Source organism: Peromyscus eremicus, chromosome 14 (assembly GCF_949786415.1).
Source record: "Peromyscus eremicus chromosome 14, PerEre_H2_v1, whole genome shotgun sequence".
Classification (NCBI taxonomy): domain Eukaryota; kingdom Metazoa; phylum Chordata; class Mammalia; order Rodentia; family Cricetidae; genus Peromyscus; species Peromyscus eremicus.
This window is the reverse complement of record NC_081430.1, coordinates 50,167,384-50,193,731: the sequence shown is the minus strand read 5'-3', so window position 1 is coordinate 50,193,731 and position 26,348 is coordinate 50,167,384. Positions and strand designations below refer to the sequence as shown.

The 26,348-nt window shown below is 46.9% G+C and overlaps 1 protein-coding gene across 2 annotated transcripts in view; it reads right to left on the bottom strand.

The window, feature by feature from the left end:
- Window positions 1-14,698: 14,698 nt before the first annotated feature.
- Slc24a4 (solute carrier family 24 member 4) overlaps window positions 14,699-26,348 on the bottom strand; it is a 139,997-nt gene continuing 128,347 nt past the window's right edge. For both annotated transcript variants that reach the window (XM_059279556.1, XM_059279557.1), the window contains exons 14-17: window positions 21,601-21,715; window positions 16,710-16,822; window positions 16,208-16,273; window positions 14,699-14,861 (exon numbers count right to left, since the gene is read on the bottom strand). In XM_059279556.1, the coding sequence (XP_059135539.1) occupies window positions 14,709-14,861; window positions 16,208-16,273; window positions 16,710-16,822; window positions 21,601-21,715 (447 nt within the window). In that variant the 3' untranslated portion in view covers window positions 14,699-14,708. The remainder of the gene's footprint in view (window positions 14,862-16,207; window positions 16,274-16,709; window positions 16,823-21,600; window positions 21,716-26,348) is intronic.

Sequence of the window (26,348 nt, the reverse complement as noted above, 5' to 3'; positions counted from 1 at the left end):
CCCTTTTGGCAACAGAACCCAGGTTTCCTTTAAAGAGCCTCCCTTTCCTCCTCTCACCCTCCATTTTACAGGAAACATGTGATGCACATCTGGCCAATCAGAGAATTCCAAATACCTGTCACTGCGATTTGGTTTCACAGGTAAGTGTATAACTCAGCTGGGCCAATAGATGCCTCTCTGAGACTTTGGCTGGCAGGACCAGAAGTACTCCAGTCTGCTCTCGTGCCAAGCTCCTGTAACCAAGACAAGTACAAACTTGGAGTAGCCAAAGCCAGCCTGGGCTACCATGTTCTAAAAGTCTACTAGTAAAGAAAGGCGAGATGGAGGAAAGCCATGCACACACTGTCTTAGTGAGATCACCACGGAGGCCCAGAGTCTCATGTGCTTCAAGCCAGGGACTTCGTCAGAAAAACCAATGCAGACCTCTCTGTTCTTCTTATTTCTGAAAACCTAACCCATCTAGATGGGCTTCTAGAGTGGCCACAGAGACTCCAGCTCTGCATGGTGGCACCACCACCTGGTACCTTCCATTCTCTCCTTGTTGGGGGAGGAAAACTGAGGTCATTTAGGGATGAGGTATCACTCTCAGTATGAGAACTTGATCTGTATCTCTGGGTCCTCCTAGGGTAGTGCTCACCTTCACGGGCTCTTCAGCCTCCTCCTCCTTCCTCTATACAAGGTTCCAAATTGCTGGGTCCCCAGTAGGAAAATGGGGAGCGGGGCTTTGAGGGAAAAGTGGCCCTAAGCAAGGCCAACTCTAAGCTTCCTGGAGTTTGGAGGCCTATTAGTAAAGACAAAGGCCTCATAGCCCAGTTTTGCTTTTCAGCAGCCTCCCAAACCTTGCTCTGGTTTTTAGCAAACAGCATATTTTGTCTTTATATAGTGGATAAGAAGAGCAAGGGCTTCAGGGTTCAAAGCTAGGCTTTGCCACGTAGGGGCTGTGTCATCTTGGCTAGTTATTGTGCCTCTCTGTGCCTCACTGTCCTCACAGGTGTGATACAAAACGGCCTACCTCACAGGATGTCTGATACAAAACGGCCTACCTCACAGGATGTCTCGAGTACTGGTAGAGCCCATGGGAGGACAGTGCTTTGGACAGAAGCTGGGATGCATCCCGTTAGAAATGGCTATTTGTACTGTGACTAGACCCTCACTATGCCAGTCCTGTCACCTAGGGAACAAATGACTCTTCTGATTAGATTGACAGGAGAAGGATTTAAGAAACCCTCGGGAGAACTCTGGAGGCTGAAGCAAGTTTCAGGCCAGCCTGGGCTATGTGGGGAGACATTGTATCAAAGGAAAAAAGAAAGAAAAGAATAGGGAGGTACAAGTGAGAGGGCCACAACCCCCAGATCTATTACCATCCTAAGCTCCCAAGAGGAGGAGCAGGTGATTACCAGACCGAGAAATAGTTGTGCCCTGCAGAGACCACCAGGCAGAGGCTCCCGGTGAACCTAGGGGAGCAACCAGGAAGGAAACACAGGCTTCCTTCCTGACCCATTGTGACTGTGGTGGTTGGACTGCCAACCTAGCTGGAAGCTGGAGGACTGGACGAGGCAGCTCATTGGTCAGGCCCTGTGGGTCCTGGGTTGGGGGAGGAGATCAGAGCCTGGGGCTTCTGGCTCTGAGCCCTGGACAGAGTAACAAAGGCACTGAACCGTGCTAGCATGGCTGCTGCCAGATAACTGCTACTCAGGTGCTTCTTTTGATGTCGGATGAGGTAGAAGTGCCACAGATGAGCCGGTCTAAACACCTGACTAGAGAAACTGTCACAGTGACACAATGGCTCTTTAGGAAGTCTCATTCAGCAAAAAGAGATCATCAGGAAGCAGTTTGTAGGTTCTCACCTTCTTCTGATGCCCAACAGGTTCCCACACCTCCATTTCCTAAGGCTTTGGAGTATGGACATACTGTTATTGCAAAATCAGTCACCCCGTGCCATGGCCGTATAGACACACAAATATCTGCCCTGGCTGAATAGGGTTTGAGGTGATGTGCCACCAGGCTCTTCAGGGAGAAGCAGCAGCCATTAGTAAGCACAAGGGGCAGTAAACATACACATCCCTGTCTCTGAGGTATCTATGCTGAGGACTGTCTCTGCAGCCATATTCTTGTCTCCCAGGCAGTAGCTGAATGCTGCCAGGCTGGGGTCTCATCTGCATGCTCAGCCAGGGAGGAGTCCACCCCCAGGTAGGCACATGGGCAGGACTGAGATCCTTAAAGGCTCTGGGTTGAGGACTTCAGCCACCTCCCTCGGCTCCTCACACTCCTCCATGTGCTCAGACTGGGATGGCCAAGTGGAGGCTCTTGCACCAAAGCTGAGAAGTCCTGGTCTTACACAACCTGATCACCACAGAGGTGGTATCCAGTCATAGAGGTGATGTCTAATCACAGAGGGGACATCTAATCACAGAGATGGCATCTAGTCATAGAGGTGACATCTAGTCACAGAGGTGGCATCTAATCAGAGGTGACATCTAGTCACAGAGGTGACATCATCTTACCTTGTGTTGTCAAAGCCAAGTCAGGTGCATAACCGGCATCGGAATGGTGCTTGTCAGTTACCTTTGGAAACTGTCTGCTGTGGTTGAATTCAAATGTGAGGAAGGAGCCAGGGGGTGGGTGTTGCCATCAGTCACTGATATTCGAGCCCTCTTCCTGTTCTGTCCTCCTTGGGATTAGCTTCTCTAAGGTTAGCTCTCCTATGGCTTCAAGGTAGCTCATGAGAACAACCGGGATTACGTAGTCTGTCTGTGCTGTAGGAAAGGAAAAAGCCTTCCTCCTATTATGGACTGAAACTCCATGTGTTCACATGCCTGCCCTGTGAATAGGAAAATGCCAGACCCTGATGGACTCATAGCAATAAGAACCCATACTTGGTCTGAAGGTTGTGTGTGTGTGTGTGTGTGTGTGTGTGTGTGTGTGTGACTTTTCCCTTAATCAAGCCGAGGAGGGGATGAAACCTGATCAAAAAGACGCTGACATTAGCCTAAAACTATGCACACTTCATCATTTTCTCCTCCATTTGTGTCACAGCTTGGGTTCACACATCAGGACACTCCGATAAATACATTCAATATCTTGCTTATCATGGTGTTTAAAACTATTTTAAATTGCATTTATTTATCTATTTACTTACTCATTTTGTGTGTTTGATATCTATGTGTGCATGTGGGCATGCTCACAGCGTGGAGCGTGTGTGGAGGTCAGAGGACAGCTTGTGGGGGTTGATTCTCTCTTTCTTCCGTGTGGGCCCTAGGGACCAAACTCAGGTTGTCAAGCTTGGTGGCAGGCACCTTTAACACAATGAGTCATCTCGCCACGCTGCTCTGTGGTGATGGTTTCTCCGGGGCTATTCCTACATCTAGACTCACTAAACTATACACTTAAACTCAGGATTATTATGGGCGGATTAGATTTCAAAGCAGCTGATTTAAAAAGTATCATTTTGGGCTGTTACACTGTAAAAATAAAAAAAACAAAATAATTATTTTTATATTTTTCAAAAACCATTATCTGTTAACAGAGCAAAGTCACTTGTGTGATCGGGGATGAAGTCCTGACTCGTGCCTTCACGATTTACCTTTGGTAGTAAGCAAAAATATGTTCAGTTACAGTATTTGTGTCATTTATCAGTTGCAAAGAGGTTGTTATAGCCACAAGAGGCTGACAAAAAAAAAATCAGCAAAAATGACTTGTGGACACTCTGTACAGAGTTCATAATGAAGGGTATTGTGTAATTTATTATCATTAAAAAGCAAAGCCCTGAGTCACTATTGTTATTTAAATTGCTGACAGTGTGGTTTAAAAACATTAAGCGCAGAGAGTCATTTTTCTGGAAGATTCTTTCCTTGCCGCTCCTGACAGTGTAGGATAGTCACAAAGAAGAAGGCGCCTAGACAGACTCAGCCCTGAACACCAGCTGCTGGTAGCAAGCTCAGGCAGGCTCTCCCCTGCTGGCCCAGCTGGGCCTTCCCTTTGGCAGCCCTGAGAATGAGCGGATGGAAAGAGACTTTGCAACAGTGACCTCTGGGAAGCCCAGCTACATTTTTGACAAGAGGCCAGTGGTTACATATTAAGCGGCCCAGCTTCTCCAAGCGGCCTCATCTGCCAGAAAGCAAGCCAGGGGGTCACGCTCATCCTGGACAGCAGAGTTCCCACTGTGAGCCAGGCAAATGCAGCCCTACTGTGTGCTCCGGTTGAGGGAAGGGAGGCAGATCAGAAAGATGGAAAATTATGTCGACACGGGAAGGGAAAGGAGTTTGGCTACAGTCTGGCAGTAACCTCTTGCCAGCTGGGAACCAGAATTTCAGCTTGATTAACATTTCTTTAAGGCCATTCTCCCTTTGCATCCATAAACCATAAACCTGCAATTCTCTAGGAATCTCCCCAGCTACTCAGTTTATCGTAAAAAGGTGTAGTCTAGTCTCCTTCGTAACCCTGGTGGCTCCTGGTTTTACCTGATTAGATTGTCATCTTATCTCTGGCACCTTAGGAACCACCCTACAACTTTAATTACCACAATAAAAATAAATAGATAGATAGATAGATAGATAGATAGATAGATAAATAAGTAGATAAAAATGTAAATAAATAGAGATTATTTATTTAAGGAGGGTCCCTTAAAACATAACAAATTTAAGTTAAAATTTATTAAAAAGTTAAATTTCAAAAATGTAAATAAATAGAAATTGTTTATTTAAGGGACGCAGGGCCCCTTAGAAACCCTTTAAGCAAGGAAATTCCAGGTCTCTAAAATCCTGTATACAATCACCTCTAGGACATCAAAAAGCCATTCTTATTTGAGAAACACACCTATACTCTTGGGTGTGCCCTGCTCTTTCCCTGGGTGCTTTTTGTCCTATTTTTAATAAACTTCAACTCTACTTAATAGTGGCTCATTCTAAAATTCTTTTCTGTGGCAAAGTCAAGGATCCATCTTTACCTGGGTGGAGGTCCCTAAAGGCTACGGAGAACTCCTCAGGATGCTGGCCACAGTTCTGGGCCGTGGCTACTGCTGCAGTACTGCTGACACAAAGACAAGACAGGTGTGACAAGACTCCTTTCTCCTCCCTCAGAACTTGTGTAGGCAATCAGCAGATCCTTCCCCTTCATCCATGCAGTCCTGGGTTAGGGACTCAGGAATACATGGTGGAAATAGTGTATATACAGTGTTATTTACCACTGAGGGATAGAAAACTACCTCCAAACATAACAGCTTTAAACAACAATATCCATACCCCCCTCCATTTTATATCGTTTCTATGGGTCAGGATCTATCTATGTCTTTTTTTTTTTTTTTTTGAGACAGAGTGTTGCTATGGAGCCCAAATTGGCCTTGAGCTTGAGGTCTTGTTTCCAAGTGCTAGAATATGAGGCATCAGCCACCAGACCCTTGCTTGGCTAAAAATTTGGGAGCTGCTCAATTGGTTGGTTCTGACTCAAGGGTGCTCATGAGGTTGCAGCCAAGATGAAGTCAGGCGGCCATTTTGGACTTTGAGGAAGTAGCCTAGAAGGATGCTGGGTCACTGGCACCATGGAGTGCATTGAACTTTTCATCTACAGGAACGAGAAGCAAACTCTCACCCTGTTTCAGTCAGGGTTTCTTAGAGTAAGCTTTTTGTTTGTTTGTTTAGGCAGAGTCTCCCTACATCCACTATGCTGACCTGGAATTTATAATCCCCCTGCCTCAACCTCCCTATAATCCCTGAGATTATAGGCAGGTACCATCACATAAACCCTGGAGTAGGCTTTCAAGGAAATTTCAAGAAATGGAGGAAATAATGGAAGGACATCTTTAGGGGATGAGCTGGTGTATGAAAAGACCTAGAGACAAGACCATATCTCCATCTTTAGCTAGTGATGAGAGAAAAATGAATTATAGCCTGTAATAGCGTTAGTACCCATGGTGGAAACTTTTGGAATTACTAGTCTCTCTCACAGGTCTTTTCTCCCAGAGTCCAGGGCAGGGAGCCTTGTGTCTTAGCAGAGCTGGCTGCTCCCCAACTGCTTGAGGGCAGTAGTGATTATTTCTTTTTCACTCTTTGGAATTGATTAGTGTCCATCTCATGTCTCTCTGGGGAGAACATCTACTTTCTCTGTGAATCACCTTGGTGTCCTCAGGCCATCTTCCATGTGAACAAGGGAGGCTCCCGTGAAACTGACTGACAACAGGTAGGATGAAGGGACACCCAATCCTGCCTGGTGGTCACCAGGCCATGGTCCCAGCCTGGGCTTCTGCTGTTATCTCAGTTGAGGCCCCTGAGTCCTCAGGTCAACGTATCCTCAAATGGGGACTCACTCTCCCGGGGTGCTGCTAAGGGTGTGCAGTTGCTAGGAGATAGCATCTTTCTCCACTTCAGATGACAGGGTTCCAGTCTCAGCTCCCTTCTTTTCTTCCCCACAGTGTGGCTTTGGGTAAATTCCTTAAACTCCTGGGACCAACCTCCTCTAAAAGGTGGGCATCTAGGAGCCCAGCCCCAGCAGCTTGTGAGGAGTCTGTAGGAGGTGGCTAAGTGCCTGCCGAGTAGTAGGGTCATAACAAATGGTGCTTTCTTTTCACTCACTTTTTGTTGTTGTTGTTGTTGTTGTTTGTTTGTTTGTTTGTTTTTTAGTTATTTTATTATATTTATATGCGTTTTTTTGCTTGCATGTATGTCTGGTACCACATGTGTACCTGGTGCCCTCAGAGGTTAGAAAGGGGCATCAGAGCCCATGAGCTGGAGTTATAGGTGATTATTAACTCCCATGTGGATGCTGGGAACCGAACCCAGGTCCTCTACAAGAGCAGCAAGTGTTCTTAGCTGCTGAGTCTCTTCAGCCCATGCTTGTTTAGTCAGCACAGACAAGGTTCATTACGGCGCTTTCCTATACAGGTTGTTTAGGTTGGTCCTTCCCCACTCCCCCACTGCATCCTTTTCCCCCTTTCTAGTTTCCACAAGTACTCTATTCCCCTCCTCCACCTCCTCAACTCCCTCTCCTCTCTCAGGGGCCCCTTTCTAGTTTCCTGGCCCCTACACACACTCATCCCACATAAATATGACATATGGTATATACAGCTGTGGTGGTCCATGCCTTTAATACAGCCCTTGGGAAGCAGAGACAGACAAATGTTTTTGAGTTCAAGGCCAGCCTGGTTGACATAGGGAGTTCCAGGACAGCCAGAATCACAGAGACCCTGTCTCAAAAACAACAACAACAACAACACCCCACCAAATCAATATATAAATAAAAATGAGAAGCTAAGACATGAGAAAGAACATAAAGTGTTTGTCTTTTTGAATCTTGGTTATTTCACTTAATATTTTACAGTTCCATTCGTTTTCCTGCAAATTTTATAATTTTTGTTTGTTTGTTTGTTTGTTTGTTTTGAGACAGGGTTTCTCTGTGTAGCTTTGGAGCCTGTCCTGGAACTCATTCTGTAGACCAGGTTGGCCTCGAACTCACAGAGATCCACTTGCCTCTTCCTCCTGAGTGCTGAGATTAAAGGTGTGTGCCACCACTGCCCGGCAAATTTTATGAATTTTTTTATGGCTGGAATTCCACTTTCTGTCTGCCATCTTTTCTTTATTCATCCATTCTTCGATGAGCATCTAGGCTGATCCATCTCCTTGCTTTTGTGAATAGTGCAACAGTAAACACGTATGTGTAAGTATCTCTGTGGGGCCAGTGTGACGGTTCAGCACATCAAAGTACTTGCTGCCAAGATCAGCAACTTGAGTTCAGTCTTTGGGATCCTTCAATCATGGTGGAAGGAAAGATGCGACTCCCACAGGTTGTCTTCTCATTTCCACGTGGACTTTGTGGTATGTACATGTGTCCCTCCCCCAGTAAATACATATAATAAAAAGTATCTCTGTGGTCTGATGGCTCAGTCATATAGCAGCGCTGTTTTCAGTGAGAGATACTGCCTCAAAAAGTCAGGTGGGAAGCCATAGAAGACACCACCTGATGTCAATCTCAGGTCTCCAAACGTACACATGCACACCCAAAGTGTCTACAACATGTGCAACACACACACACACACACACACACACACACACACACACACACACACGGATTTCAAGGTAGTAACCACTAAGCTGAGGCCCTTTAAAGCGTGTGGTGGGGCACAGTGAGATCACATGGCTGCCACGAGGAAAGGGTGGTGCCATGTGGGCTCACTGCAGCTAGTCTAGGTGTGCTACAAGCCCAACTCTGTTTTATCCATTTCTAACCATTGTAATTAAGAGCTCCAACTTCTCATCTTTTTTTTAAGTTTATTTTTTTCTCAATATGCAAATAGAAATGGTTTTCAATGGCTGTTATTCCAGTGTAATTAAAAAAAAATACACGTCTGTGTCTATGAAAATGTGGATGAAGATCTATCAGGAGGGGTGACTTGTGCTTTTTTTATTGTATGGACAGTGTACAGGGTTTTGATATACTGCATCACAATACTGACTGCTAGGTTTCTTATAAAGGTTTAGTTTCATATTTTACTCTAGATTGTTTTTCTGCAAAATAAAAGTAAACTCATGCCAGTGTTTAGGAACCAATAATATCAATTCATTCAAATTTAATGACGGTTTTATTAAACTAAGAATCTCATATCACAGAGCATTCACAGTGCAGGAGGTCACAGTTATTGAAAAAATAAATAGCGGAATAAATATATTTATTATTTACAGCTTTCCAACCCTTTGCTCCTGCTCTGCCTGTTAGAGAATGAACAAAGATAGCGGTGCTCAGCCCAGCATGCTACGCGGATGTCTTGTGGGCACTCGGTGGCGGATGGATGGCCTCACAAGCTCTTGGTTTGGAGTGTTTTTAAGGAGGCTCTTTTAAGATTCAAGACTCCTCTGTTTCCATCTGCCTGTGACCTGGTAAGTCGAGGCTGTGTTGAGAAAAGGTCCAAATCCCCCAGGGGAAACTGTGCCCAGCCTGGCCCTTGGCATCTTGGATGTTCCTGGCCTCTTCACGCCCAGCTTGCCTTGGCGGTCCGACCTCTGCCCCGGATCTGGCGCAGCTGGCGCAGCTGGCCCAGCTGGCTGGCAGCCTTCGTCTCAGGGTGATCAAAGCTGCCTTTGTATCAGACATCAGGAAGGACTTTGGAGACACAGGGAGAGCACCCTGCCAGGAGTGAGTGCTCTGAATGGTACATCCAGCCTCACAGACTAGCAGCCAACCAACCCTCCACAGACTGGAGATCCCCAAAAGTCAGCCACTGTGGATCAGCCACAGCTTTGTCTGCTGGGTCCCCAAATGAACTCGGGGTAGGTCAAGTGGAAGAAGCCAGAGCATATTCACAGGGTCCACAGCTCAGAGGGGTAGTGGCTCAAACTGAGGCAGGACACCCAGCAGCGAGAACCCCCCCAACAGAGCACTTCCCGTAGTTGAACAGAGTGACCCTGTCTCGGTCCCAGGCATATTCAGAAGTAGGAAAGTCCTCCTATTGGAAGAGGACTGTTGTGTTTCCTCTGGAGTGGACCCCAAAACTTCCTTGTTGGGAATTCTAGAGTGATGAGGGGTGAGTGTTGTCTTGGACCCTTCCTTAGTAGAGTAAAGCTGATCACAACAAACCAAAAGCCACATGGTCTCTTCTATTAATAGCTAAAAACAGCAACAAATAAACTTGTTTTCTAAGGATGGAGTAGGGAAGGCCCAGGCTCTCTCCAGGATTAAGGATTTTCTTGAACTCACGGATGGAAAAGCCCCAACCAGCACTGTGCCTAGCCAACCACTGCTCGAATTTTGGCAGTACTGGGGGAAGAGCTGTGGGTCACGCTGGCATGTATCCTGGGTTTTAACAAGGAGTAGGCAAGCCCTGACCCTGTCAATGTAACGGATAGACAAGCCGCACAGCCACAGCCTTGACCTTCACAGAAGTAGACTGTGTTCTCAACGCTTCCCAGAGCCCTAGGACTACACTAGGGCACACCAGAGGAGATTCGATTTCAGCCCTGCTGAGGGGAGTAGAGGAAGCTATCCAACTTGGACGACTGGACCGGAAACAGTGGGAATAGAAGAAGAGTTTAGACCTCAACGGGGTGCCCTGACTCCCTAGCAGTGCAGAAGTGGGTATGCGGGTGTGTGTGAGTATTTGAGGGTTCAGCAGAGCTGCGTGGGAACTGGAAGGCAAAAATGGTTGAAAAGCTATAATGCTTAACGGACTCCCCTCCCCTGCCCTGGGGCTAACCAAAGCTCCTAAGCCACTCAGCTGGCTTTCCTAAAACGATAGCTCCTCCTGGGTGGCAGAGGTGGAGAAAAGTGCCCCCTTTCCCAACTGCATGAAGACATGCATTTGCTTGTATTGCACTGTGATGCAGGGACATTGTCCCAAATCAGACTTGAAGCGAATCACAAGGCTAGCACCCAGGTTGAGGCTGCTTTTTATCAAAAAATAGCCATCAGGAGTATCCAACATACAGCCCCCAGCCACACCAAACTATAAACTTACTTAAAATATTAGATTTTTTTGGTGGGGGGAATATATAGTATATATACATATATGTATATATATGTGTGTGTGTGTGTGTGTGTGTGTGTGTGTGTGTGTGTACACTATATATATTTGGTAACATGACTGCATGCTTCATGTATGTGAACTTTGTAGATGATGCTGTGGCTTCAGAAAAACCAAACATGGACCACTCTGCTGGCTGTGCCCTGGGAACATGCCTTTCAGGCACCAATGCTCTGTAGCAAGGCAAAGCCTTACACAAGCAAGACAGGAAGAAGGCTGGCTGTGTTTCAGAGTCCCCTCTTCTCTGCCCTGTGGGTAGAGCCCATGAAAGTCTCTCTCCTGTGCCCACATAACCGACAGTGGGAAGAGGTGCCTAGAAAATAGGAAGAGCCCCTTCCCTAGAGCAGTGGTTCTCAACCTTCCTAATGCTGCGACCCTTTAATACAGTTCCTCATCTTGTGGTGACCCCCAACCATACAATTATTTTAGTTGCTACTTCCTAACTGTAATTTAGCTATTGTTATTAATCATAATGCAAATATCTGTGTTTTCTGATGGTTTTAGGTGACCCCTGTGAAAAGGTTGTTTAATCCCCCCAAAGAGGTTGATAGTCACAGGTTGAGAACTGCTGCTCTAGACTTTTGAGGAAGTCTGGTTGGGGTATGACCCTTGAGGGGCTCATGGGGTGTAACAAGCTGCAGAGACCAGAGAACCAAGATGGAGTGTTCACACCTGGAGAAAGCAGGGTGCTCTCTGAGTAAGTCTATACAGGACAGAGGGAGCTGGGCTCAGGGAGGCAGGGCCTTAGCTAGTCAACTGGTAGGAATCAGGACTTCTTGTCACTCAAGAGTTAACTAGAGAGCATTTTTAAAATTTTCTACAAGTTTCTATGGACACGACATGGCATCTGAGCCATCCCCAGGTATGGATCACCTCAGGATGTGTCCTGGATACATCTGCTCACTGCCCCAGAGACGGAGGACCCCATGTGGAGATTGTGTTGGGAGACGTCAGAGCACCTCTGGCATGTATCTAGAACCTGACTGATGGATTCAATCTCCCGGGGATTTTTAACTCTAACCAGCAAGTTCTTTGTCCCCTATGCACCTACCAAAACACGGCCATCTTTTCCATCCATTTACAAGGGGATCTTACAAAGGAGAGGAGGCAGGCGGTAAAGAGAGGACCACGCCTTGCCCAGGGGCCCAGGCAGGATTGGGGTAGTGTGTAGGTGGACATCAGTGCCTTGGTGGGTTCAAAAGTGTCTGCTATTCGCTGCTGACTTCCCGGGGAGACAAGCCAAGGTGGGCTAGAAGGCCACTGACGTGGTATGGGACAAGAGCAGCCCAATCTTACACCCAGGGGAGGGGGAGGCCACAGAGAGTAGCCTCCAGTGCTCTTCTGGACTCTCTCCTGCTTCCCTGGAGAAATGATCCATGCCCCTCTTAGTCCCCAGTGTCTCTGTCCACAGGCTGCCCCACCTCAGTCCTGTGAAGGATTCAGGGAGGACAGAGGTCGGGAGAGAGACAGACACCTTCCATTTGAACACAGCAGTGTGCTTGTTTTTCTGCCTCTGAAGAGAAAAAAAGCTAAGTGTATTTTTTAAACTTTTTTTTTTTGTAGCAGAAGTAATTACACCATGCTAATTTAGCTTTAGGGATAAAACAAAGAAAGTAATTCTGTGTAGTAATGGAAGGATGTTTTTAAAAACAAAAGCCTATATTACCAAATGAATCTTTAAACTCATGAGGAAAAATTATTTAGTTAAACAGAGAAGTTTTTACTTTCAGCCTCTAGTTTCCTAGATATGAGAGATGCCCAGAGCCTTTGAGGACATTGGCACATAAAGACCAAAGAAAACTAGTAAGAGGTGTGCCCTACATGCTCAAAGCATAATTTTCCGTTTCTAACTGCAGTTGTGAGACATTTTCTAGCTTCCAGCAAATCCTGAAGGAGGGGGAAGGCAGTTGGGATGGTCTTTGAAAAGCTTAACGAGGACTCAGAGGATCAAACACAGTGTGGACCCTCAGAGGCTGTGGCTTGTACCTTAACAACATCTAAAAATTAGCATTTGGTCTTTTTTTTTTCCAGGAAAAAATAGGGATATTCAAAAAGGTAAGCTATTAGAATATGATTTGGGAAACTTCTGGGTAAATTTAATATTCTGAGAGGTTGGTTTTGACCCAAGAAATAAGATTCCTGCATCTCCACTCAGGGCAAAATCACACTCATGCCACTGGGCCAGGCTGGCCAATCAGGTATACTAGCTAAATCGAGACCGGTGATGGGTACCTTTGGCCCCAGCTCTGCTCCATCCTGAAGCTAAACTAGATCCACGTGATGTTAATTGCTGATGAAATGAGAATAATCCAAATTTACATCACAGAGCAGTTAGGAGGCTCAAAGGGGAGACGGAAGCACTCAGAGCTAGCATGTGCCTGTGAAAGGGAGGTGGAGGGGTGTGTGTGTGTGTGTGTGTGTGTGTGTGTGTGTGTGTGTGTGTACGAGCTACTAGGGCTTAGAGCAACCCTGAAGCCTCTTCGCAGCTGAGTTTATACTGAGGCACCTTCAGGTTCCTTCCCTTCACTCAAGCTTAGCCGTTCTTTTCAAGGGAAATCTGCAGTCTCACTCTGAAGGCCACCAAACTTATCCATATAGACAAAAAGCAAAGCCTTGACTCAGTTGAGCTACTAATACTGATGTGAACCCTGAATTGAAGGCTGGGCAATGGGAGTGAGGTCTCATCATAGTTCTGGTTAAGGGAACACAAGCTTGAACACTTTGTCCCTTGAAATTTAGAGAACATCACTACAGATTCCACCATAGGCCCAGAAGGACTCAGCTGCTGGATTTACAGTAGCCACCAAGGTTAAAAATCACTAAACTCATTACCCTGGCTCATTCCCATGCCTTCTACTGTGCAAAATATCTCAGTATTCAAAGTGCATCAGACCCGATAGACTTTTGCAATAGAAACATTAAAAAAATAAAAACCTCACTATATAAAATTAATTTGTGCTTTCTCATTAGAACCCAGGAATGGTTTATAGTCATGAATCTGTTACACAGAGATTTCAGAGCTATGAAGCAGTCAAACATTGTTTCATATTTGCCCGTGTTTGGGTCCATCTCCCATCCCTGGCCTTGCACGTGTAGCAAACTCTGAAGTTGAAAAGACTTAGCTCTAAAAATTCTAAGGTACACTTTTCACACTTGGCTTCGGCCAACCAGGAGAGTGATTTGTGGGCACTCTCTTCTCGTCATTAGCCATCGATTCTGCAATTGGTTGGGAATATAAACAACTGGGTCTTTCAGTGGGGTGGTTTTGAAAGCAGAGCATTAACAGAGACGTGCAAACCTGAAGAGCGGTGCATGGCATCCTAAGGTCTGAAATGTGTAGCTGTGACTACATTCCGCACTGTGTCTCTGAGTTAGCACCTGTTTCTGTGTGGTTGTCCACCTTTTGCTATATTCCAAACCAAATCGTCTCGGAGCCAGCACAAGATGACACGCAAAGGATTCATTGTTTTTTTTTTTCTCCAAGGGTAACCTTTTTGGTCCCTGTCAATGATCCTTTCCTTTTGTGTGGAATGATATTCTTCAAGTATGATGATCTATATGTGACGTTTTATTTTTAATATTTCATTGCTCATTTTCTGAATGTGTCAATAAAAAGGATAACAGTATTTGCTTGCTTTTCTCTCTTCTACTGGGAAATAATGCTTCCACTCTTCCTATTTTTCCTATAACTGCAGTGGTCTCAATTCCCTGCAGGTGAATGCCTTGTCTCTTCCAAGTCTCCAGTGTTCCCAGCAGAGTCGGATGCTCATCGTGACACAATCTGCCTTCTCCAGGCCCAGAGTTGATACTTGCCAACCACAGTCCTACTTTGCACTCATCTAGCACACCTCACGTTCACTGACTGACTCATTTCTGAGGTTGCCCATGGGACAGAAAGACAAACAGCACACAGAAGTCCTGTTGACTAAAGTGTGCAAGAGAGAAGAGACATGATGCATCCCCGCAGCTGGCAGCCAAGAGTCTGTGGAGTTGCTGAAATGATGCCTGAACCCTGCCATGTAGGGACAGATACCCAGCAGCCTGGCCCATGACCGGACAAAGACCATGGTGGCCCGTCCTTCCAGCTCATGAAAGAATTGACAGTGGCTGCCACGGCAGGAGAGACCTGTGTGGAGAAGGAGAGAGAGAGGACGCCAGCGTCATGGTGGCCACAGCAGTTTCTTTTCTGGGCAACAGCTCAGCTTTAGTCGTCTTCTCGGCACATGGGCAAGTTGACGAAGGTAAAGACGTTAAACTCTATCATTATGGAGAAGCACAGGAAGATGGCATACAGGACCAGCACGTAGATGCCCAGCTTTCGGTCCAGGCGCCATTTGTTGAGGTGGATGCCAAGGACCTGGGAGGAGACAAGAGCAGAGCTAGGCTTGGTGGGGCTGACAGACTCAGAGGCCTTTTAAACCAAAAATAACGGTGTGGGCTCCAGAACTTTTTGTAAAATGTAGTCAAGATTCTGGTCCAGCTGAGACTAGACTCTGAGACCTGCCCCATGACATGGCTGAATCCACGGTAACCACTCACACACTGGCCCTCCCCTAGGAGACAGGCTACTTCTTCAAGATCCAATGTGTCCTCACCATGGCCCTTCCCTAAGGAAACCAGACCTTCCCCTTTGCCTCAGAACTTGGCATCATAATTGTTTCTCTTCAGCACATTTCCCAGGCTCATCTGAGCCATTCTGGGTGAACTTCTGCCTGGGCCTCCCCCCACCCCACCCCGAGTGCCCTTGCTCTTATCCCTGAATCAAGGCTTTTCTGGGTTGGACCACAGCTGCCTCCACAGAGCACAGAGATCTGTAAAGGCAGAGAAACCTGGCTTCCAACCACATTTTTGCCAGTTGCTAACTGTGGCCTTGGGCAAATTGCTTAACTCCTGAGCCTTGATTTCTTCTGCAAAATGGGAATAATAGTACCTTCTTCATCAGGGATGGTGGGGACTGAACAAAATACCACATATATAAAGTGCCCAGCATAGGTCTGTGCATGAGAGCTGGGAGGATCGCACTGTCATTACATGTTGTCCCAAAGACTGTCATGTCCCCCATTTGTCAGCTCAGCAGGTGAGGAGAGTTTCTCCCTCACTGGATCAGTCGGAAAGAAATGAAATGTAATCATGTGACATGACAACCCTTGAGACGTGTGTGTGTGTGTGTGTGTGTGTGTGTGTGTGTGTGTGTGTGTACATGTAGAGACCAGAAGACTATCTTAGCTGTCATTCCTCAAACGCTATTCACCTTCTTTTTGAGTCTCTCACTGAACCTGAAACATTCTAATTTGGCTAGGCTGGGTGGTCAGAGAACCCCTAAGGTCTCTGCTTCCCCTGCACTTGAATTACAAGTGTGCATCACTATGACCCCTTATTTGAACAACATGGGTTCTGGGACTCTAACTTGGCTTTAACTGACCAAGCTCATCTCCCAGGTCCTCTGGTGACATCTCATTTGCTCAGGATGAAGTACCATGGTGTCTGTAGTTATTCTTGGCAAAAAAAAAAAAAAAAAAAAAAAAAAGAAAAGAAATAAAGAAAAAGAAAAAAAAAGTAGGTTTTGGGTATCTTTGAATATATACATCTCCTTGGCTTTGTCCCTCAGTGCGGAGGACAAGTAACAGGAGGTGTGCACAGCCAGGCTGAATTGGATGAAATGCAGTGTGCATGATGCTCCCATTTTGAAATGGTAAAACTCACAGTGAGAGCGACGGACCCCAGCAACAGCACCACGGAATAGACCAGTCCCCGGCTGTTGATCTTCACCTGGAAAGTGAAGCACACAGGCCCAAAGCTTGAGTTGCTTGGCCAGTCTTTTCCCCAAGCCCAGCCCTCTTCAGAATATTCACTCTCTCCTTTGGGAAACACAGGGCTCCCTCTGGTGAGCATGCAGGAATGGTCAGGACCTCATGACAAAGGGGAGCCATAGGTTCAAGTCTGCACTTGGTTCATCAGGAAGTGGCCCAAGCTGGGGATAGGTGCCAGTGGGCTTAGGCAAGAGGAAGAGACACTGATGAGCATGTAGCAAGCACAGACTCCCTCCTGCAGACAAGACTAGACTGTTCTAGAAGCCATCACACAAAGTGGGTGCTAAGGACAAAGGGTAGCACATCTCCCCGGAACTCCAGGCTGGAACCAGGTCGACAGCATCCTTCCCTCTAAAACATACCTATGCCCTTCTTCAGGAAGTGGCAGGACTTACTGTGGATCCATAATTAATAACCATGGTCTGCAGGCCCCACGGGATGCCAAGCCCCACCAGGATGTCAAACACATTGCTTCCGATGGTGTTAGAGACTGCCATGTCTCCAAGTCCTGGGGGGATAAGCAACACACACCTTCCATCAGGAGTTGGTCTCAGGGAACCCCCACTTCCTCTCTGAGGAAGTCCTAACCCCATACCAGCACTTCAGAATGCGGTCTTATTTGGAGATAACGGGTTATGATGAAAGCATTAGGCTGAACCATGGTCCAGCCTGACCGACGGGTGTCCTAGGAAAAGGAGAAATCCAGATATCAATAGTACACAGGAGAAAACCAGGCCAGGGCAAAGGTCGCCAAGTAGAGGATTCTCTCTCACAGCTGGCAAAGGTGCCAGCCCTGCCCATGCCTTGACCTTGGCTTTCCAGCCTTCAGAAATGTGAGATGTAAACACTGTTTAAGTCCCTCTGCCAATACCGGCTCTAGCAAAAAACCACAGGCTCCTCCATTATTCTCCTTCAGGTTTGTCTGCTGCCATTCTCAATGGCCTACCACTGACTCTGCCTCATTTAGTTCCTCCATCTCTGTTGGGTTTGGGTGGTGAGGGAGGCCAGCTGGGAGACCAGCTCCCACATTTTACCCCAGGGTATCTTGAGGAGCAAGGGATAAGAGATTCAGATAGAAGGAGAGAGGGGAGAGAGACAGATAGAAACACAGGATAGCCTTCGGAGGGCCTGGATCCTTATCCACCAGCCCCTCCTGTCTCTTCTAAAGGGCTATTTATAGGAATGCCAAGGGGTGGAGCAAAAAAACGTCCCCCCAGCACAGCCAAGTGTAGACCCTTTCCAATCACCTGGTAACCACACACGTGGTCAAGCTCAAACCATCCTCTAATGCAGCCCTGCTGGGTGAAGTAAGCTCAGATCTCTCTAGGAAACCTTTATGGGCCTCCACAGGGTGGGACTACCACTCTCACATGGCAGGTGACCAAGGGCTAATACTTTGCTAGAGGCTCGGTCTCAGGATGCTGGTCTAGTATCTTTCTACCAAGCCATGATACATATATTTGTGCCAAGACAGTGGCATCCATGGCCTTATCTGGGACCACAGAGCATCAGCCTTACATTCCTGTGGTTTCTGCAGGGTGACCTTTCTCTTTCCAATCGGAGGCCATTGTTGCCCTTCCTGCCCCACTGTCCAAGATCCTGTTGGTCACACAGCTGAGGCACATCCTCTCTTGAGGTGGATCATGAATTAGAACACATTTTAAGAAAAGACTCATGTTGGCTGAACTCTGACATTGTTAGCCAGCACCCACAAATGAGGGCACAGAAGGAACAAGCCTGAAACACCAATGTCTACAACCTAACATTGCTTTGGTAGCTGCGTCATTCATCAGCAAGTCCGTCCAGCATCCAGACCCGCCTCTTGACTACCCTCCAGTGTGCCAGGCCACTCCTTCTCCCTCATTCTCATCCCTGTCCTCTGATGACCCCCAGCACATGGTGTGAAAGACTTCAGCTTCTTGGCAGCTTAGGGCTCTGAGGTCTGGATCTCTAGGACCCTGGTCTACTAGGCTCCTAGACTCTAGCAATGTGAAGGAAATGTGCAGTTGATTGTTTGGGACCAGCTACTTGTACCTGGTGAGGACGGGCTAGAGATGTTGGAATTTGGAGATGAGTGGGGGATATAGGAGATGGAAATGGGGGATGATGATGATTGTGTCTCAAAGCAACTCTCTGGGCTGCACAGGTGGCTGGGAGCCTTAGGACAGTGTGTGCGACACACACCTTAATGGGCACATAAGTCACCTGGGGCTGTTGTAACATGCAGGTCCTAACTGAGCAGGGACAGTGCACGGCCTGAGGGTCTGGGTACATTGTGAGTGCCCCTGTCAATACCTGCCTGCCACGCTTTGACCTGTAGGGAGCCTGCAGAGAGGCCTAGGGCAGAAGCTCCTGTCAGAGAACCCATGTGATCTCCTGCTTCACACAGTTGACTCTGAACCCTTTGTCATAGAGAAGCTTCTAAGCCGGACCATGTCTACCTGGTTCTGTGGATCACATCGCTGTTACCTTATGACAGCTTTGCACTCCAAACCTTAGCCATATTCACACTTCTTCTGCCGTGGCTAGTGTGAGACTGTGTCCTAATGTAGGACTCTGCTTGTCCCTTGTTCCTAAATAAGACCCTTCATTGACAATGGGACCAGCCAAACTGCAATACTTCCTGCCAGCCAGGGTTGAAACCAAACATCCTTTTGTCTTGTTGTCTTTCCCTGGTGCTCACCCAGAGGTGACTTTGTCACCTGTGTGCTGTGGAGTATCCATGAGACTGACTTTTCCCAGGTTCATGTGACTGAATGCCAGCTAGGGCCCCACGTCCCTCAGCTTTCTTTTCACTCACTGTATTTGTGTAAGGGGTTGCCTGCCTCCAATTCATGACCACCCCAAGCCTCTGACTGTGACTGAATTTAGGATTTTTACAGATGACATCAAATAAAGTTATACTGAACTAAGTGGGCTCTAATCCAGCATCAGCTGTTCTTATGAGAAGGAAGCATGGCTGCAGAAACACAGAGACACACACAGCCTGGAACAACAGAAGCAGAGCCTTGCTGTGGGACGTTCTGTATGGCAAATGTGTTAATAAATAAAACACTGATTAGCCAATAGCCAGACAGGAAGTATAGGCGGGACTAACAGAGAGGAGAATTGAGGGAACAGGAAGGGAAGGGAGAGACTGCCTGCAGGTGCCGTCAGGACAAGGAAGATGTAAGGTACCAGTAAGCCACGAGCCACGTGACAAAGTATAGATTAACAGAAATAGGCTGAGTATAAGAGTAAGAGCTAGACAATTATAGGCCTGAGCTAATGGCCAAGCAGTTTAAATAATATAAGCGTCTGTATGTTTATTTTATAAGTGGGCTAAGGGACTGCCGGGGCTTGGTGGAACCCAGAGAGAAAACTCTCCAGCTACAGAGCCTAGAGGGGCACAGCTACAGGCTGGGTAAGCCAAAGAGCCCCTGTTCACAGGAAGCCTCAAGCAGGCTCTTCCTGGAATTTGAAGGGTGGGTAAGCCCCCCAGGCCCCAGGCCCTGGGTTTCAGACTTTGAGTAAGGTTAAGTTCAGTTGTATTGATCTGCCCTAGGAAGCAAACATACTAATTTGAAAGGTCACCCAATTAAATTCCATTCCCCTCAGCTGCCATTTCCAATGGCCTCTAATTTTCTATGTCAGGCACCTGCCTACCCAGAACTCAACATGTTCTCACACTGTCTTCTCTTAATGCCACTGTCTCAGCCTCTGAGTCTCTTGGAGGAATGTGTCTTTATTTCCAGAACCAACCTTTCTCCCTGGCGCTGCCTTCTTCCCCTGTCTCCTGAGGACATTCTTCCTGTTCGGCCTTCCCATCCCATGGACTTTCAGAACTCTTGCCCACCAGGAAGACATGTACTAGCCCACTCTGGGATGCTGTCTCCTGGGTAAAGAGGAGCAGAGGCTCAGCAGCTCTTTGGTTTTTGGGTCAAAGACTGCGAATCGCTCCTCATTTTGCTCAACTTGGGTCACTTCATAAACCCAAAAGAAAACTGTTATACAAAGTAAAACGCTTCACATCTTCTAGAATTCAGGAGAACAGGAAAGAGTCATTGTCTAGGATTTTCATGATTCCTGTCTGAGACAGACATGGTTCTCATTTGTTATGGCTTGAATCTAAACTGTTTCCAACAGGCTCATGCTCTGGACACTTGTTCCTCAGATGGTGGCACTATTTGGGGACACTGTAGAGCTGTTGGGAAGTGAAATCTAGCTTGTGAAAGTAGGTCACTACTTCCAGTTTCTGGTTCCCATCCACCATGATGTAAACACTCATCACCACCTACGTCCAGTGCCATGTTCTACCCTGCAGTCCCTGTCGTGATGGGCTGAGCTCTCTGGAAACTATGAACAAAGATAAAGCTTTCTTCCCTTAGGTCATTTTGGTCAGGTAATTTGGTCACAGCAGCACAAAAGTAACTAATACATATAATCACTCATTTGCTGTATGACTTCTAGGTCGAGGCTCTGTTCCCAACTCATACTGTGACCTCAGGACCCATCTCCTTTAAAACAACCACACAGGAAAATACTTTGAAAGATCTAGGGGAGTCCATCCTAGTATTTGTTGTAGTGTGGTTTTTTTTTTTCTTCTTGGCGTATCAAGATCATCCCATATCCATCCTGGAGCAGAGATAACTTTGGCCTATTGGCTCTAGCATCCCCTTCCCCATCACTCACCCCTGCCTCCTGGTTACACAAGGCTTATTGGCTCTAGCATCCCCCTCCCCACCACTCACCCCTGCCTCCTGGTTACACAGACCTATTGGCTCTAGCACCCCCCTCCCCACCACTCACCCCTGCCTCCTGGTTACACAGACCTATTGGCTCTAGCATCCCCTCCCCACCAGGGCCTGTGCAGCTGAGATGCAGGAGGGAGTGAGGCACAGATTCCATGATGCAGCTTCCATGAGGCTGTCATCCACAGTGGGGTGGGACTTTATAGTGAGGCAGCTGTTTGGAGGTTACCCACATTCCTGTAGTAGCCCCTCCCTCACCCAGACTCTGTAAGTAATGGCAATAAAGTCTCTGGTTCCCCAAGCTAACTGAGATGGAGTCATTTCTTGGGTTGTCATCAGTACCCTGTAAGGTGTGAAGAGATATTTGCTCATGTCTCCTCAGGAATAGTGACACAAGAGTAGTCTCCTCACAAGGGAGTCTAATAGATGACAACTTTTAGATACCATGGCTCCCTCTGAGCAGGACCTGACAACCGCCAGTTCTAAGAGCCATAGCTCAGCCAGTGGAGACGGGGAGCTTGCCAGGGGGCGCAGGGGGCTGAGGCTGAATCCATACCTTGTCTTGCCACAATCAAGCTGGCCATGCAGTCTGGAACACTCGTGCCTGCTGCCAGGAAGGTGATGCCCATGATGACATCAGGGATCCCAAGAGTGTATCCAATAATAGTCACCTGCAGAAGAGGCCAGAGTCAGAGATCGGGGTGAACTCATGATGCAACAGCTCTGGAAACTCTCCTTACCCAGTGAGCTTTTAAATTAAATGTGATGGTGTTGTAATTAGGAAAAAAATCTTGAATATGGTCATTTATTTATTTATTTATGGCTAAGGGTGGCCTTGCACTTTGAGTCTTCCTGCCTCTATCTACCTCTTAAAAGCTAGGATTTCTGGCATGCAGCACCACACCTGCTCTATGTAGTAGTACTGGGGACTGAACTCAGGGCTTTATTCATACCAGATAAGCACTCTACCAATGGAGCCACAGCCTCAGTTTCTTAAGAAAAAAAATTTTTTTGAGACTGGGTCTTACTATGAAGACCAGGCTGGCCTCAAACTCAGAGATTCTCATGTCTCTGCCTCCCCAGTGTTGGGATTAAAGGCGTGCACCACCATGCTCAGCAGAGAAACCTTTGCATGTTTTTTCACAGATCACACAGTATCTGCTTATGGCTTTAAAACCACTATTGACACATTACATCTGTAGGTGGGTCCCAGACTTGAGGACATTGACAATCCCTTGGAGGGTTTACTAGAACCAGACCACCAGGCCTCACCCCAGAGTCCCACTGTGAGACCTAACAACTTGCATTCCCAGGTGGTTAATACCCTGAAGCTGCTGGTCTGAAAACATCTGAAAATGTCTGTGCACTCTTGGTCTTGTTTTTGGGAAAAAAGGGAGGTCAGATCATATTATCACTATTCATTTTGTAACTGTTCATTTCATGTAATAATATACCATGAATACTTCTCCACTTGCAACCGTCACCTACATACATTTTAAAATGATGCTTAGATTTCACTGTATGGCCTGTGCATTATAACTAATCCATTACTAATATTTCAATGGCTTCTTGTTGGATCTCTATTGAGGACTTACTGTATTCCAGGTGGTCTACAAAGGTATCTTACTCTCTGTCTTAGTCAGGTTTTTTATTGCTGTGAAGAGACACCATGACCACAGAAACTCTTAAAAAAGGAAAACATTTAATTGGATGGCTCACTTACAGTTCAGAGGTTCAGTTCATTATCATCATGGTGGAACATGATGGTGTACAGACAGACATTACGCTGAGAGGTAGCTGAGAGTTCTAATCTTGCACAGGCAACAGGAAGTGATCTATCTCACTGGGCATGGCTTGAGTATATGAGACCTCAAAGCCCACCTTCACAGTGACACACTTCCTCCAACAAGGCCACACCTCCTAATAGTGCCACTCTCTTTGGGGCCATTTTCTTTCAAACCACCACACTTTTGCAATCTTATGTATTCTATTATTTTCTGCCTACCGGTAAGGAAGACACTACTGTTATGCCAAACGAGAGACAGAGAGGTTAAGTACCAATGTCCGTGGGCACCAGCTGCTTACAGTGGAGCATGGACTCCCAGCCAAATGCTCCAATCTCCTCTGCATCAATGTGTCTGTATGTCAATGTCTGAATTGTCATCTTTTTACTTCCTTAAGGAGAAACTCCAAGACACAGACCTGCTGGATCAAAGGCTTCTCAAGAAGATCTTGAATGCATAGTCACAGTCTGCCAGTGAACGCCATTTGAGATAACGACACTGGCAAGGCAGCTGGAGCTATTAGCAGCAGAGTTGGGGCAGCCGGATAGAAAGTCTTAGAGGCATCTGGACTAACCTGGTTTAGCCCTTAGCTGCAGCTTGCCTCTCTTCAGAGATATCAACAGTGATGTCCCTCAGAACTGATCATATCTCAGTTGTGAGAGTTTTAATTGTCAACTTGACAAAGAGTTATTAGAAAGGAAGAAACCTCAACTGAGAAAATGCACCCATAAGATCCAGCTGTAGGGCATTTTCTTAATTAGTGATTAATAGGCAAGGGCCCAGCATGGTCATGGTGGGTGGTACCATCCCTGGGCTGGTGGTCCTGGATTCTGTAAGAAAGCAGGCTGAGCAAGTCATAAGGAGCAAGCAAGTAAGCAGCACCCCTCCATGGCCCCTGCTTCAGCTCCTGCCTTCAGGTTCCTGCCCTATTTGAGTTCTGCCCTGACTTCCTTCAATGAACAGTGATATGGAAGCATAAGCCAAATAACCACCTCCCCCCACCCCCCCTACCCCCCGCAGCTTGCTTTGGTCATGGTTTTTCATTATAACAGTAGAAACCCTAAGATAACTTTAGAATTACCTGGGAAGATAGTAATAATGAGGGATTGTCTAGATGAGGTTGGCTTGTGGGCATGTGTGTGAGGGATTGTTTAATTGTGTTAACAGGTATGAGAAGAGCCAGCCTACTATGGGCAGCACCATCCCTGGGTTTGGGTCCTGAACTGTAGAAGCATGGAGAAAGTGAGCTGAGCACTAAGCGTTCACGCATTCACTTCTTTCTCTGTTCTTGAGTTTGGATGTGATATGACTAGCAGTCCTAAGTTCCTTTAGGTTGCTTTCTGTCCAGGTTTTTTTTTTCACAGCAACAGTTATGAAACTAGGACACTAGTTAATGGTTCTAGTCCCAGCAACTGCTGTATGACTTCAGACAATCAGGCTTTCTTCTCTAAGCCGCCGCTCTCTTATGGGCTCAGCGGCAAGGATGCAATGAGGAAGTGTAATGTGAATACCTGGCCAGGGCCACATGGCCATGGTGCAACGTTTCCTTTTATTTCAATCATTTGTTTGTATTCTATGGGGACAAGAAAATGAGAGCCATTGGATTTCAGTGTTCTGAGAGCCCCAGACTAAAGGTGCTTCCCAAGTGCCAGGCTCAGCCAGTATGTGTGGATTACAGAAACAGCCCCGGGAGAAGAGCAACAGATGAGTTTGAACATACTGGCCACACTCAGAGAGGGTCCAACACACTACCAGGTACCCCTGCTCTTGAGCGGGGACAGACAGACAGACACACACACCTCATTTTCTCAGACAGTGGCACACTGTTAACATGCCCTGGCCCTGGAAGGAGGGACTCAGGAGAGGGATAAAAGAACAACTGATTCATCATTACCAAGTCCACACTGTTGACCAAAGGAGTCTCTGCAAGCCACTAGCTGTGACATACGAGGTTTGAATCGGTGACGCTGGACATCTTAAGGGTAGCCACTGAGCTACTCTGGAGTTGCTAGGAGTACCTCCTTTTTAAACTACTGAACTGTATGGCTAAGAAGCAGCAGGGTGATGGGGGGACAGAAGATAGGCACAATTTGTAGGTATGCCCACACACTTCAGGGTCTGGGGTCAGGAATGTCACATGAGCCTTATTTTACACTGGACTCAAACTCCAGTGCTCCAAGCCTCCAGATGGGAAGCCATGTTCCCAGCTTCTCTTTGTTCCCCAGTGTCCCCAACTGTGCTTTAGAAAGGACAGTCCATTTGAAGGTCCCTCTACTTGATACTGACATTGTTTGTGTTTTTTTTTTTTAATTGAGACAAGGTTTCTCTTTGTAGCCTGGCTGTTCTAGAACTCATAGAGACTGGCCTGCCTCTGCTTCCAACAGCTAGGATTGAAGATGTGTACCTCTGACATTTGCAAGTGGTTCTTTTTAACCCCTTGGAGGTGACAGCCTTAAAGGTGATGAGTTGGGGATGGCCTGGTGGCTTCACTTCTCCCTGGTGCCCCATTAGGACATAATGGAAGCCAGCACTGGCCACCAGGGCAGGCACATCTTAGAGATCAAGGTGAACTCTGAGACACTGTCTTCTTTAGCCCCTCTTATCATCAAGACGTTTTATTTCCCCAAACTGAGGCCATCAATGCTCAAAGCCATACCACAGGTCAGACTGGCCCAGCAGGGTGGCTCTCATGACCCCAGTCCAACCTGGGCTAGGACTCTGGTTTTCAAAACAAAAGCAGGATTTGTAAATGAAGATACTGAAGGTGGGAGTGTCCCATCTCTTTGCCACCTAGAGCTCACTGAACAGTGCTGACATTTTCCGTAACGAGAGAAGAAAGAATTTCACAAATTCTTTAATTTGACCTTCCTAATTCCCCATGCCTACTCAAAGTTCACAAAATACTCTGCTTTTTTAAAAACTTGTCATGTTTTGGGACTATGACTTAGTAAACATCATTGGTCCCTTTACAATGTAAAGATGGCTGGCTTTTCGTTTTGCTCAGGGAAAGTAAGATGTGAGATGGAATTCTTTTAAGGTGCGGCTATTATCGTCTTTGAGAGGCATCTTTTTCTAGGGGTGTGGGTAGGAAATATTTCAAGCCCCCCAAACAAACAAAGAAGGCAACAAATGTAGCATGTACTATTCAGGATCCAACAACTGGGCTCTCTCCACACAGGGCTGGGAAGAAGAGAAATGAGACCGTGGCTGGTTGGAGAGCAGGATGTCTAACAATGGGCCAACAGGCTTGAGAGGCAGTGGTGGTCACCCCACCTTCACGGAAGGGCTCACCTCGGCTCCAGGAGTTGGGTCAGTCAGCCACTTGCTCAACTGTAACATTCTTAAGAGGCAGGATCAGGCTTCAAATATGTTCCCTTGGGCAGAGCATGTGGTTCAGTACCAAGTACTTGCTTAGCATATGCAGGACCCTGGGTGACTCCCCACAGCCTATCCTTCCTGCTAGCCTGCCTCTAAAGTGAAGGGAAAGAGGCCCTTGGGCTCACAAAGAACTTCTCCTGGC